Here is a 12,222-nt window from a genome sequence, read left to right as displayed (position 1 = left end):
CTGATGTTGATGGGATTTTTTAAAAACTTTATCTAAGCTTTAATAAAAAACTGATGGCTTCAATGGTAGAAATGAATGCATTTACAGGGGATAATAATACTGGCAGGACTCATTCTGGGCAAAACTGTCAAGAAGATAAAATGAGGTATGGAACCCTTCCCCTTTCCTTCTGCCACCTTCTCTCTCACTCTGGGTGGGCTGATACACACATTCACCCCTGCAGCAGCTGCCCCAAACCCTGCACCTTCTGGTGATTTTCCACAATATTCAGGAATCCTTTATGGCCCCTTAGCCCCTAGCAGAACAGTCCTATTGTACTGCTTTCTACTAGACAGCATTGGGGGATCTCATAATCATGTGACAAAGACCCTTCCTCTGCAGACAGCCCTATCCCACTGGGGTTCAAAGCAAGGGGGTAGGGGAAGAAGAGAGGGGAAGGGAGAGGAATTGAGACGTGAGACAGAGTTGGAGTGAAAGAAGGAAAGGGAAAGAGAAGGAAGGGGAGGGGGGGCAGAAGGAAGAGAGGGAAGGGAGAGGAGAGAGGAGAGAAAGAGAAGGGGAGGGAATGGGGACGTGTAACGGGGGGACCATCTGCAGAGAGACTAAAGAGCAAGAAGCATAAGCACTTGGTGGATGGCAGGCTTATAAGGAAATCAAGAGAAAACCCAGATCTGGGGGAAGTTGCCAGCTGAGGACTGGTTGAGTGCTGGGGCTTTGTGACCAGAGAGAAGTAAATGTAAAGGGCATTTTTGAGCTGATGGAGAACCCCAATTGGCCTCATCCTGGAAAAAGCTGATTTCAGGAACTGATTTCTACAGACTCGCCTGGAGGGGCTAAGCTAATGCAGCTGTCTTCACCTGGCCCAGGGCTCCCCAGTGGGAGGCCCAGTGTGACCACTAGACCCACCTCTTTGGCTTTGTGATGACAGCTGGCCTGGCAACCAGGCATAGGTCCTGAAGGGGAGACAAAGCCCAGCTCCACAGGAAGGGAACCCTCTCCCCAGCCTTCACATCTTATGCCACGTGACTGTCTCTTTAAATCTGCCACATACCAGACTTTGTGGACTCAAGTACTTGAGGGAACTCAAGCAACCAAGCCCAAACTGAGCTGGTGGCCCCAGGACCCAGGAGAGCTCACTGTGAGTGTTCAGGAAGAGAGCCAGGAGTACTTCCTTTCTCCAGCATTCTACATGAAGATGGAGGCACAGGGTGGTGAAAAGAACATGGGCTAAAATCAGAGAAGACTTGGTTCTAATCCTGAGCTACCACTTACTTAGAATATGATCTTGGTCTCAGTTTCCTCTTCTGTGAAATGGGCACAGTCATACCTCATTGTGTGGTAAAAGCCTGAATATGTTAACATTTGTAAATGTATGGAAAGTAGCTGTTCTGTACTTCAATTTCCCTGGCTTCATGGGCTCTGGTGGAAGACTTCAGCCAGAGTAACACTCCTGTCTTCTCTCCCCTCCTCCCTCAACTGATTGCTGAGATTTACAGAAAGACCTGAGCACGATGGATTCCAGCCTCTCTGGTTTCTTTGTTTTGGATCTGTCTCCCCCATAGAAAAAGTGCTCTCTGCCACAAGCCAAGCTCTTGCCCCTGCAGGAGGGCCTGCAGGTGTCCAGCCAGTTGTACTCCTGACTGGCTAGGGGATGTCACGTGACAGGAGTCACGTACTGGGAAGCCCAACATCTAAGCCACATCCTCCAGCCATTTTAACCAGGCTGATATTTGACCTGCCGTCGGAGCCCTGATTCTGTCCCTTAGGTGGCTCTGAACTCAAGAGGAGGAAGAAAGTAAAGTTTGGTGGGTTTTGGTACATAGAAAGCACTCCTCCTTAAAAGCCTGCTACACACACATCCCCCAGAGGTAGGGTCCTTCCACCAAATCTGGCAGAACTGCTGGTGATTCTCGGTCCGCCTGAGGGACACTGGGCCTCCTACACAAAGCAACCCATCAAGCAAGAACCAGTCAGCAAAACAGCCTCCCATTCGGGCGACACCCCCGATGGGCCTTGAGGAAACCTCCTAGGGTTTTATTTCCACTTGCCCCCAGGGTCTTGATGCCATGCTGTTCTTGGGCAACTTGTGAGCCACGGCGCCCTCTGCTTAGAGCTCCAGTCCTCAGCCAACTTAGTCAACTTTTTCCTCCAAGAAAACTTCAGATACCATGGGCCAGAAGACACCTACTGTTTTTCTTTCTTGTCCACTATTCCAAGAAGTTCTGATGGGGCGGCAATCACAGACCCGTCTTCCTGACCCTAACGAGCTCATCATTTTTCCCTCCCAGGAATCTGAATACTGAGAAGAGAGGCTCTGACAGCACCTTAAAGGGTTTATAAGTTTCTGCCAGCAAGCTCCACAGGGCTGCCCTGTTTTCTGTCCTTCCTGTGTTTAGTTCTTCCTTCAATTCTGTGAACTCCCCAGTATTGGGTTTCCCAGAAAACAGAGTGAGTTGGAGATTGGTGTGCAGGAAGTTGACTGAGGACTGCTCTCAGGAACAATGGCTTTGATGGAAGGAAAGAAACAGAACTGGGCAGGGAGAGAATTGGAACTGAAATGCAGTTGTGCACTGCACACCGGCCTCAGCCAGGCCCACGGGAGCTGCAGTGGAGATAGCCCTTGGGTGGTGGCCAGCCCCGAAGCCAGGGGGCCAGGCCTTTGTACCTCCACAGTGTCCAGGCTCTGGGTACAGGCTTCCACCAAGAAGGGACTCTAACCTTGGGAAAGATGACTGTTTAACCAAGGGCAATTCCGGTGGAGGGCCTCAGCTCTGAGCTGCCAGGAGCCAATATCCTGGCAGCTGGAGGAAAACACACTTGAGTCCTAAAGGGGGATCAGGCAGTAATCATGGCACCACCACTCCTTCCAACATCTTTTTTTCTTACTTAAATTCCGTCTCTGAAGTAAAGAACCATAGCTGATCTAGTAAGACACAAAATAACCTCAGACAATAGACTCCAATTTACCTCCTGCCTTTGGAAAGCTCTCTCCAACCAAATCAAGGTTTATCTGCCCACCGTACACCACCCTCATTCAAAACTGAGAACAAGAACGTGAACTTACATCAACAGAAACGCCGTGCAGACTGCTAACCACCGCGGAGTTCCACTTTGGCTGCCAGTCTGTGCCTGTCAGCATTCCATTTACAATTACCATGTGTAAAAGGTTGATACTTGGGACTTTTCCTTTTGTCTGGAGCTCTTGCAGTCTCCAAGGCAGGGACAATGGGCAACAGGTATCCATGCATTCTAAAGAGATGGACACGTTGTTTTAGCCCAGGTCCCCTGAAAAGCACACCTGGGACAAGGAACTGTATACAGAAGTGTATTTTGGGAAGTGGTCCGAGAAACAGGAGTGGGGCACTCAGAAGATGAAAACAGAGAAAAGGACACGAAAGTTCAATGCTACTAGTCTGGTGATCCTCTCAGGAGCAATGCAGAATAGACCTCAGAATTGTCTGCCCACAAGTTGGAGGTGGAGAGAATGTATCCACTGGCTCCTGACCTGCACTGGTCATCACTGCCCCTTAGGGTGCAGACTCCCTCGCACGTCCAGGTATGCACACACACCAGAATGACTGAGAGGGTTTTTCTGCAAGGGTCTCATTCAGACACGACATTCCAAGATGGGAAGCCCTGCAGCTGAGGAGAGATGCTGTCCTCACCTGTACGCAGCCAGCTTGCTGTAGCAACGGCTACAGGAAAAAGTAGCCTGAAGGGATGTAACTGGAAATTTGCAGTACAGGAGGTGTGCAACACACATGCCCTCGTGGGATTTACCAGCACGTAGAAAACAGCCAGCATGGTTCTCCAACTAGCCACCACTGTCATCCGTCTCTGGTTTGTATTAGAAAAGACAAGAGATTAAGAAGACTCTTTGAAATAAGGGACTTGGTAGGTATAGAGAACACTGTGTCATTTCCTTCCCCTCCCTCTGACTCTGGAGGCAGCAGCCAGGCGGAGGCTGCCGGAGGCCAGCTGGAGAGTGCTACCGCGCATGCGGTCCCCGGCAGAGGTTCTCACAGAGCACCTCTATGAAGGCCAGCCAGTGTCTGAGCGCTGGACACACAGAAGGCACTGATGGCCAGGTTACACCGGCACCCACTCAGGTTAGCTTTGTCCTTTTCCTCAATGGTCAGAACTTTCTGAGCCAGAAGAAAGGAAGTGGAGCAAAGGAAGTGAAATACCACACCAACACCTCTCTCCACTTTTGAGCTGGGAGACAAAGGAGGCAGGGAAGAAAGAAACAAGCAGAGAGTTGAGTGAGAAAGTGAAATTTTGATATAAGATTGGACTGAACTTTTTGAAACCTGAAAAAAACTATAGGATTTGCCCAAAATATGTTCCTCCACAGGAAAGGGAGATCCAAAAGACCTAAAGAAAAAGAAGAGAACCATTTCCTGATTGCACTTGCCCAGCTTGAGAGTCATCCCTGAAACTGAGTGCAGCCTCTGGTCCTCACCAGATGTTAGCACCTGGTGGACCAGAAGGCATGTGGGATCAGAGAACACATCTGGGACTCGCTGCACACCTGTAGAATGCTGCTGGCTTGAGGGTTTATAACTCTCCCACCCTCTGTAGCTTTGATGTCAGAGGTCAGCTCCACCAGGTGAGACCTAGTGCACCTGTAGACAACTGGATATACTTTTCATGGCTGGCAAGAAGGGCAGTCCAACTTAAGGTGAGCGGCCCCATGTCTGTCTCTGATATTTACCTATTCCCACATTGCACTTATCTCTAAACGTCAATTTAGATCCCTGTCGACGTGTTCCTGTAACTTTAGTACACATTAAGAACCTACTAGGCTGCTTGTTTAAAATGCAAATTTCTGGTTACCATCTCCAGAGATTCTGACTTAGCAGGTGACCTGTAGAAAACAGCATGAAAACTCGTGCTCTAGAAAACAGTGCTGCCCAGTAGAACTTTCTGCAATGACGGCATTGTTTTATCTCTGTGCTATTCAATACATTAGGCACTTAAAGTGTGGCTAGCGTGACAAAGGAAGTAAATTTTAAAATTCATTCAGTTTTAATAAATTGAAATGTCAATAGCTACATGTGACTAGGGCTACCATAGTAGACAGCACACCTCGCTACTCTAAGTGTGCCAGGATGCACAGCACACCAGCAACAGAAGCAGCGTCACCTGGAAGTTTGTTAGAAATGCAGAATTTTGGGTCCCACTGGTCCTACTGCATCAGAATCTGCCATCTAACAAGATCCCTCAGCAATCGGTACGTCAGTAAAGGTGGGTGTTCATCGTCAAGAACATTTTGGTGCCTCGTTGAGTTCCCATTCCTGAACCACCTGCTGTCTGTTAACACAGCTCTCTTGTTATAGACTAATTCCAATATCCATCTGTATAATACTTTAGTTCTTGCTGAGAATATTGGATTTTGATGTGACTAGCATTGTTGGCTAGAATAAATAAGAGGGTGTGTGTGTGTGTGTTGAGAGAGAACAAGGGGGAGAGAGCTATGAAGAAAGGTTGTAGTAAATAAGAAAGGGTCCTATATGCAAGCTGAGGTTTTGCACCTTACTCTTCGGGCAATAGAGAACCATCAAAAGCTGTTAAGCAGGCAAATGACGTTAGTAGTTACGTTTCATGACGATAATGCACGGAAGCATGAGGGTGGAGTGGAGGGGACGGTTGGCCACACATGTATCTCCACTGTCCACTGGGTGGCACATTAAGTATAATTACAGGGAGCAGCATTTGCTACCTTATCTTTTCGTTAGATCTGAGGGACAGCAAATATTTAGGACTTACAGGATCTATTCTCCAGCATCAATGTCCACAAGTATCTCAACCCAGATCTTCAGAATAATACAGTGCTCTTTATCTCTTTCCTTGAGAGCAAATAACAAATACTTTTTGCATTTCAACCCTGAAGAGATCATTTCTCACTGATAAGCCAAATGTTGACTATTTCTAATAGTGAACTCTTTGGGAGCTGACTCACCACTGAAACAATTGTTTGCTCTGAAAGTACACTTTTTAAACATACCATTTTAGGACTAAGAGTGTAAGTAAGATTCACAGGAACCATCTAATCAAAACAGTGAAACACAGTGGACTTTCCTTCGGGTGTCTTGTTCATTAGTTTTCATGTGGCCTGTTGTCACAACTATCCGCATGAAAACCAGCTTCCCCTGGTGGTGGGCAGAGGGATGAAATGCAAAAAGGGGCCGTGAGGGACTTAAAAGAGTGCTTCTCGTATTTCATCTAGTCTCAGAAATCCTTTGATGCCCCCAAAAGGTGGGCACGGGTCAGCCAGGGGAAGTCTGAAAGGAAAAGGACCTGAAGAGAGGGATCTTCTGTTTCCTGGGTGACAGGGTTCTTTAAGGCACTCTGTTTTTAAAGGAATAACAGAAAGAAATGATTCCTGCTACTACACAAACATCGTGGGCAAGGTAACAGCCCCAGCAGAGCACTCGGACGACAAGGAGACGGGTACTGGGACACAGGGGACCAGAAAGATGAAGGGGTCATGAGCGGCCAGACACATACGCATGGTCAGCAAAAGCCAAGGAGAGGAGGGGCTGATGAAGTAAATGCCCCGCAGCTCAGGCAGTCTCTCAGTGGAGGGACCAGTAAGCCAAGCCCTCATCTCGTCCCGCTAGGAGTGCAAGTCCTTAGAGCAGTGGCCTCCCAAACAGGGAGACGCGCCCCTGGCAACAGGCAAGGTGATCCGCTGGGGTCTGGGAAGAAGAGATTAGAATCTCTATGTGTACGTAGTTTTTATCTTTAAAAGACAAGGAATTAGGTTTTGCTAAAACTTCAGACGTAGATTGACGTAAGCCCCGCACTCGGTCAGCACATCCGGAGGCCCGGTGTCCGGCTAGCACACAAGCAGTGCTGGGGGGGCAGTGTTGTTGGATACTGTGGGGGGAGGTGTTTAGTTCCTTTCAGGGTACTGAGATCTTTTGTTTTTCAGCATACTGTGGGTTTTTTTTTTTTCATATTCCCAGGCACATGGCTTTATCTATTACAGTATGTAGTTTTTTACTGAACCAACCGTCTTAAAATGGTTAAGTGGCTTAAAAAGATTCTTGCTAAGAAATAGCAACACAAAGATAATTCTAATAGTACAAGCACAAGCGAGCAACAGTAGCTGACACTTCTGCTGCTCGTAAAAGCTATTCATTGCCATGTGACAAGGGGGAAAAAACAGTAAGATCTGACAAGAAGCAAGCCCCCAAATTTGAAATTATTGCAAAGCTATTTTGTAGCAGGAATCTATGTTCATCATAGTAATGATGACCCTCACTCTTCATATCCACAATGACAGGTGTGAAGCCATCCTGGTTAGCAGAAGCTACAGATCCAAAAGATGAAGACAAACCCTCAACAATATTTTCAGTGACAGTTAATATCGTGAATTACTAACTCTAATATATTTTTAACAATGTTCACTAAATGTAATCACAAGGGTTGATGTCTTTTAAGTTTTCTTCCTTAAAAGCAAAAAACAAGAAGTAGCATATTCTGCAAAAAACACTTGTCCTTTCTGCCATGGAAACTGGATGAAGTATTCACCAAACGATTTAGAGGGGACAAAATCTGGGCACATCTTTTTTTTGTCAAGAAGTGCTATTGGATACCATGCAGAAAGCACTGCAGACAGTCTAAAGAAAAAAGTACAGGAATACATTTTTCAGGATGGGAAGTCGGGTAAGAGGAGAGATATTTCCAACATGTCCCAGCTTACAGTATTGTTACAAGAATAAAGATATTCAGTAGAGATAGTAAAGATATTAAGGTAGAGATCCTATGTGTCAAAATTAATTGACTTTTTTTAAATCAGTGTTTTATGGACAAACTATTTAAGTTTAACCCCTGATGAAATGGCTATATTGGAGGGTTTTTTTTTAAAGGAGGGAGGTGGATGGATTCCACATTAACAGATTCAGCAACCCATACATAATTTACAGACCAGAAACACACTACATGGTGAAGGTAGCACTTGATTTTATCAATTTAAGACCTTTAAGATATAGAACATTTATAATACTCTGTGATGTGATAGGAAGTATCAATGAAAGTTATTTTGATTCACCTAAATTTCTCTGATTTGTCTCAAAGTAAAATACTTTGTAAAAAAATTGTTAAGCTTTAAGATGAATTTTGCACATATTTTTTTACACAGTGTTCCAAACTTTCCGGTTTTTCTATAATTATAAATGGCCACCAGTAAATTGCTTCCTAAGCAAATACCTGCCCCCACCCAAATACATCTAATTTGAATCTTTAGGGTGAAAGTCATGTTTCATCAATGAGACAGAAGGGAACACCTTTTAAAAAGAGACATGGTACAGAGAGGGCGTACTGAAGATATTTATTTGGAAATATTTTCATCATTATATGATTATGTTGCCCAAAACTATGCATGGCACCTGTAAACACTGTCATGTGTAAACAACTGAAAAACTTGGAAGCAGAATTTTTCTAACTAGGTTTAAAATCTTTCAAGGAATTTCAATAAGTTTTGAACCCATTTGCTAACAAATGTGTAGTAGCATCTTCTGGTTAATATGCAAGAATGATCCACATCAAGAAAACGGGTATTTACCAATCCAATTTCAATTAAAAAAAAGAAACTTTGCAAAACTGATAGATAGCACTGAAAATTTCAGTAAGTACAGTCCTGCTTCCACATGGATCTGCTTATTGCTGAAGGGTCTCTTTTTCAGCTATAAAAGCCCTTGAAACCAAATACTGAAATAAACTGAAATTAGAACCAGACTTCTGAATTATCCAAAAAGACTTAAAATAAGGTTTTAAAAAATAGTAAATTTCCAAAAAGTTTCCATCATGTTGCTCTCCTTTTCCAAAATTAGGTACCTTATATTATAAATTATACGTAATATATGTTTCACTAATCTCATCTTTTTCTTTTATGTGTATGTTTCCTAATGTGCATAGGATATTATTTTTAAAAAGAAGTTTGCCACTAATTTTTAAGCATATAAATAAACACATTTTGGGGGCAGGGGCTCGCAGGGATTAGAGATCACCCTTAAAGAGCAGGAGGCCTAAGAGCATCAGGAGGAAAGGTGACCACAAAGATGCAAAAAAGAAAAGCACTAACAAGGCCCAAGAGCACAGATGATGTGACACACACATACAGGCTGGCCATGGAGGGCAATGCAACTGCAGTAATAGGAAATGTGTTCCAGAATAATCCAACCCTGGGACAACGCTGAAAGGACAGAGTCTCAGCAGCAAATAGCAGCCAACATAAAAACCGGCAAATGCACCACAGACAGGCAACAAGCACGCTGGTTTATTCCTTCATCAAGAATTTATTGGCTATTTATTTTGTGGTAAGGATGGTGGTAGGTAGTGGTGTAAGCCAGAAAATCTGCCTTTGGGGAGAATTTCAATGATCTCTAAAAGAAAAAGAAAAAAAAAATCTGAGGCCAGGAACGAATAAGCTGCTGTATCAAGCCGGCCATGCCTAGACGTCTTTACCAGTCTCTTACTTAGTAGGACTCTGTGATTAGTGTACTGTTCTTACTGGTACCAGTTAGATAAGCTAAGGCAATACAGGTTACTTTCCGGTTAAATTAAGCACAGTTCTATAGAACAGGCAGCAATCACAGACATACATATATTTCCATTACTCAATACTAACAATTGTTTTGCTCAGATCAAGTTACTATTTCTCTTCTGCCTAGACTGTCCCCTGGCCTGAGACCTTCATCATTCCGGGTCCATGCTGGCTCTCCTTCTTGGTTCAAGGCCTTGTCCTCAGCCTCTAACTGTGCCCTGATCCGTTACAATGTCATCATCACCTGCATTGTCAGGGTTTTCTCCCCTTTCCAATACCCTCTGCACAGTGACCACTGCCCATTGCTGGACACTAGGGAACGGTCCTCTTTCCCGGTGACAGACCCTGCAGCCCTCTGACTTTCCTGAATCTCAGCACCCTAGGTCTTCTGGCCAGCTGATTCTATGTTCTGTCTGCACCTGAGGAGCTAGGAAGTGGTTTTTAAATGCTCTCCTTTCATAGAATAACAACAGAGACTGAGTTCTCAGTGCTAAAGTTTCCAACCTGCAGCAGTTCAGGAATTTTGTTTAACCATTTCAGACCAACAGTCATGTCAGCTTTATTAACATTCACCCTAACTTTATTAAGACTGAAGTAACCCTTATGATTTCTAACCAGTACAGTAATGTGATTTTACAGCTTGCAGAAATTGTTTCCCTCCCATTGCTCAATGTATATACTATTCTGTGAAAGTTCAATTTTAGCCCCATCTACCTTTTTTAAGTGTTTTTACTTTTGTGCATAAAACATCAAATCATATGCTATTATCCAAAGAATATGTATCCATGTTTCAAATGAAACATATATGAATGTATTCAACTAACTCATTCAAAAAAGTTCTCAAACACCCACTATAGGTCTAGGTGTCAAGCGAGTGTGAGAATATAAAGGTTACCCCTGCTCTCTGGAGCTCACAGTCTGATGAAGGGGTAGACATGACAACTAGTAATCGACATGTAGGACGATGTGATACGGAGGACGATGGCCAGAGCCATCTATAAACAAGTGAAGGAACACTAACTCTGCCTGGGAACAGAGGAAGACTTCACAGAAGAGGTGACACCGGAGCTGAGTCTTGGAGGATAAACAGGAGTTTTCCAGGTGAATAAAAGAGGAAAGGGCACTACAGCCAGAGAAAAAGCATGCTTACAAGGCACGAAGGGCAGAAGCAGCCTGCAGGGCCCAGGGAGCCAGAGGAATGTTTGCGTACGTGGTACAGTGGGAGAACATGGGGAGAGCAGAGGCTAGAAAAAGACAGGTAGGAGACCTTGCTTAAGGGGCTCAGTACACCAACAGAAGGCCTGTGATCGTCCCCCAGCAGGCCCTGCACAGACACTGAAAGACTCCAATCAGGGGTACCTCATGATCAGGTTCATGTTTTTTAAGATCACTTTGACTGCAGTTTGAGAAATAAATCAAACAGGAACAGACTGAAGGCAAGGGAAGCCAGGGATGAGGCTCTTGCCCAGTTTAGCTTAGAAATGCTGAGAGGCTAGACAAAAGGAACAACAGGACGAGGAGAGGAGAGAACTAATGTACGAGGCATTTCGGAAGCAGAATCAACAGGACCTGGTGACAGGCAGGGTGTGGGGTGCGGGTGAGAGAGCAGCATCCAGGAGGACTCCTGGGTCTCCGACTGTAACCAGATCTTCCCCTCACAAAATTACCGTTCCCTGGCTGTGATGCCATCTGCCAGTTTTCAGCCCAAATTTCATTTCCAAAGCAGACACCACCAATAAACAGAAATAATTTCTAAATTACAGGATATCAGATCTTAAACTCATACGTGGCTCGCACACAGAACAGCAGAGATAGGAAGAAATCAGCTGAATTAAAATATTTAAGTCATAAAAGGTTTTAGCCCATTAACCATCAAAAACTACAAAGTGTCAGACATAAAGTTCCAGGTTGAGGAAATGAAGCCACGATGAAACAGTTTAATATTCTTGGGGAACTCTGTACACAAAGCAAACACCAACGAATATTTAATAACTGCTGAGTCTCCATGTGCCTGCCAGACTGACCAGGGCCAAGACAGGGCTTAGTGAAAGTGTCCCCTCCCAGCGAGTTTACTTTCCTCTCACACTCTTGAGTTGGAGCATAGTTCCTCATGAATATTTAACATAAACTGCAAAGCAGGAAGAGCAACCTGTGACATTAATACAGGAAATTAAGCTGAAAATCATACGGTGATAGCCCCCATTTTAATCAATGTTCTATTACTCACACTGCTGTTGACTTAAAAATTGTTTCACAGTAGGTATCTTATAATTACATTAAGAACAACATGGCCTGTATTCACATTCATGTGCAATTTCCACTCATTTCTCACAAGAGAAAATACACGTATTCTGCTTTTCTCTGGTGCAAAACATTGATTATTTGGCTGCCGTCATCAGGACTTAAGGTGCTGAGGAGTCTTCGTAAAGGACTTCATCTACTTTCACGTCATTTTCATCCACTGGGACCTGGGGGCAAATCTGTTCTCTGAAAGCCAAGGCCAGGGTGTAGGGCTTCCCATCCTGGGACTGCAGACAGCGCTTCAGGTAGGTGTCGTAGTAGCCCTTGCCCCGCCCCAAACGGTTGCCATGGTTGTCAAACCCAAGACCCGGCATGAAGATGAGATCAAGTCCCCCTGTGGAGAAGAGGAACAAATTCACCAGGGTTAG

General features: G+C 44.7%; 1 protein-coding gene across 4 annotated transcripts in view; it reads right to left on the bottom strand.

Annotated features, from left to right (window-relative positions):
- Nucleotides 1–11,474: 11,474 nt before the first annotated feature.
- MTHFS (methenyltetrahydrofolate synthetase) overlaps nt 11,475–12,222 on the bottom strand; it is a 36,215-nt gene continuing 35,467 nt past the window's right edge. For all 4 annotated transcript variants that reach the window (XM_072950912.1, XM_015243171.3, XM_006208794.4 and 1 more), the window contains exon 3: nt 11,475–12,188. In XM_072950912.1, coding sequence (XP_072807013.1) covers nt 11,956–12,188 — 233 coding nt within the window. In that variant the 3' untranslated portion in view covers nt 11,475–11,955. The remainder of the gene's footprint in view (nt 12,189–12,222) is intronic.

The sequence above is a fragment of the Vicugna pacos genome, chromosome 27 (genome assembly GCF_048564905.1).
Source record: "Vicugna pacos chromosome 27, VicPac4, whole genome shotgun sequence".
Classification (NCBI taxonomy): domain Eukaryota; kingdom Metazoa; phylum Chordata; class Mammalia; order Artiodactyla; family Camelidae; genus Vicugna; species Vicugna pacos.
This window is presented reverse-complemented; position numbering and strand designations above follow the sequence as displayed.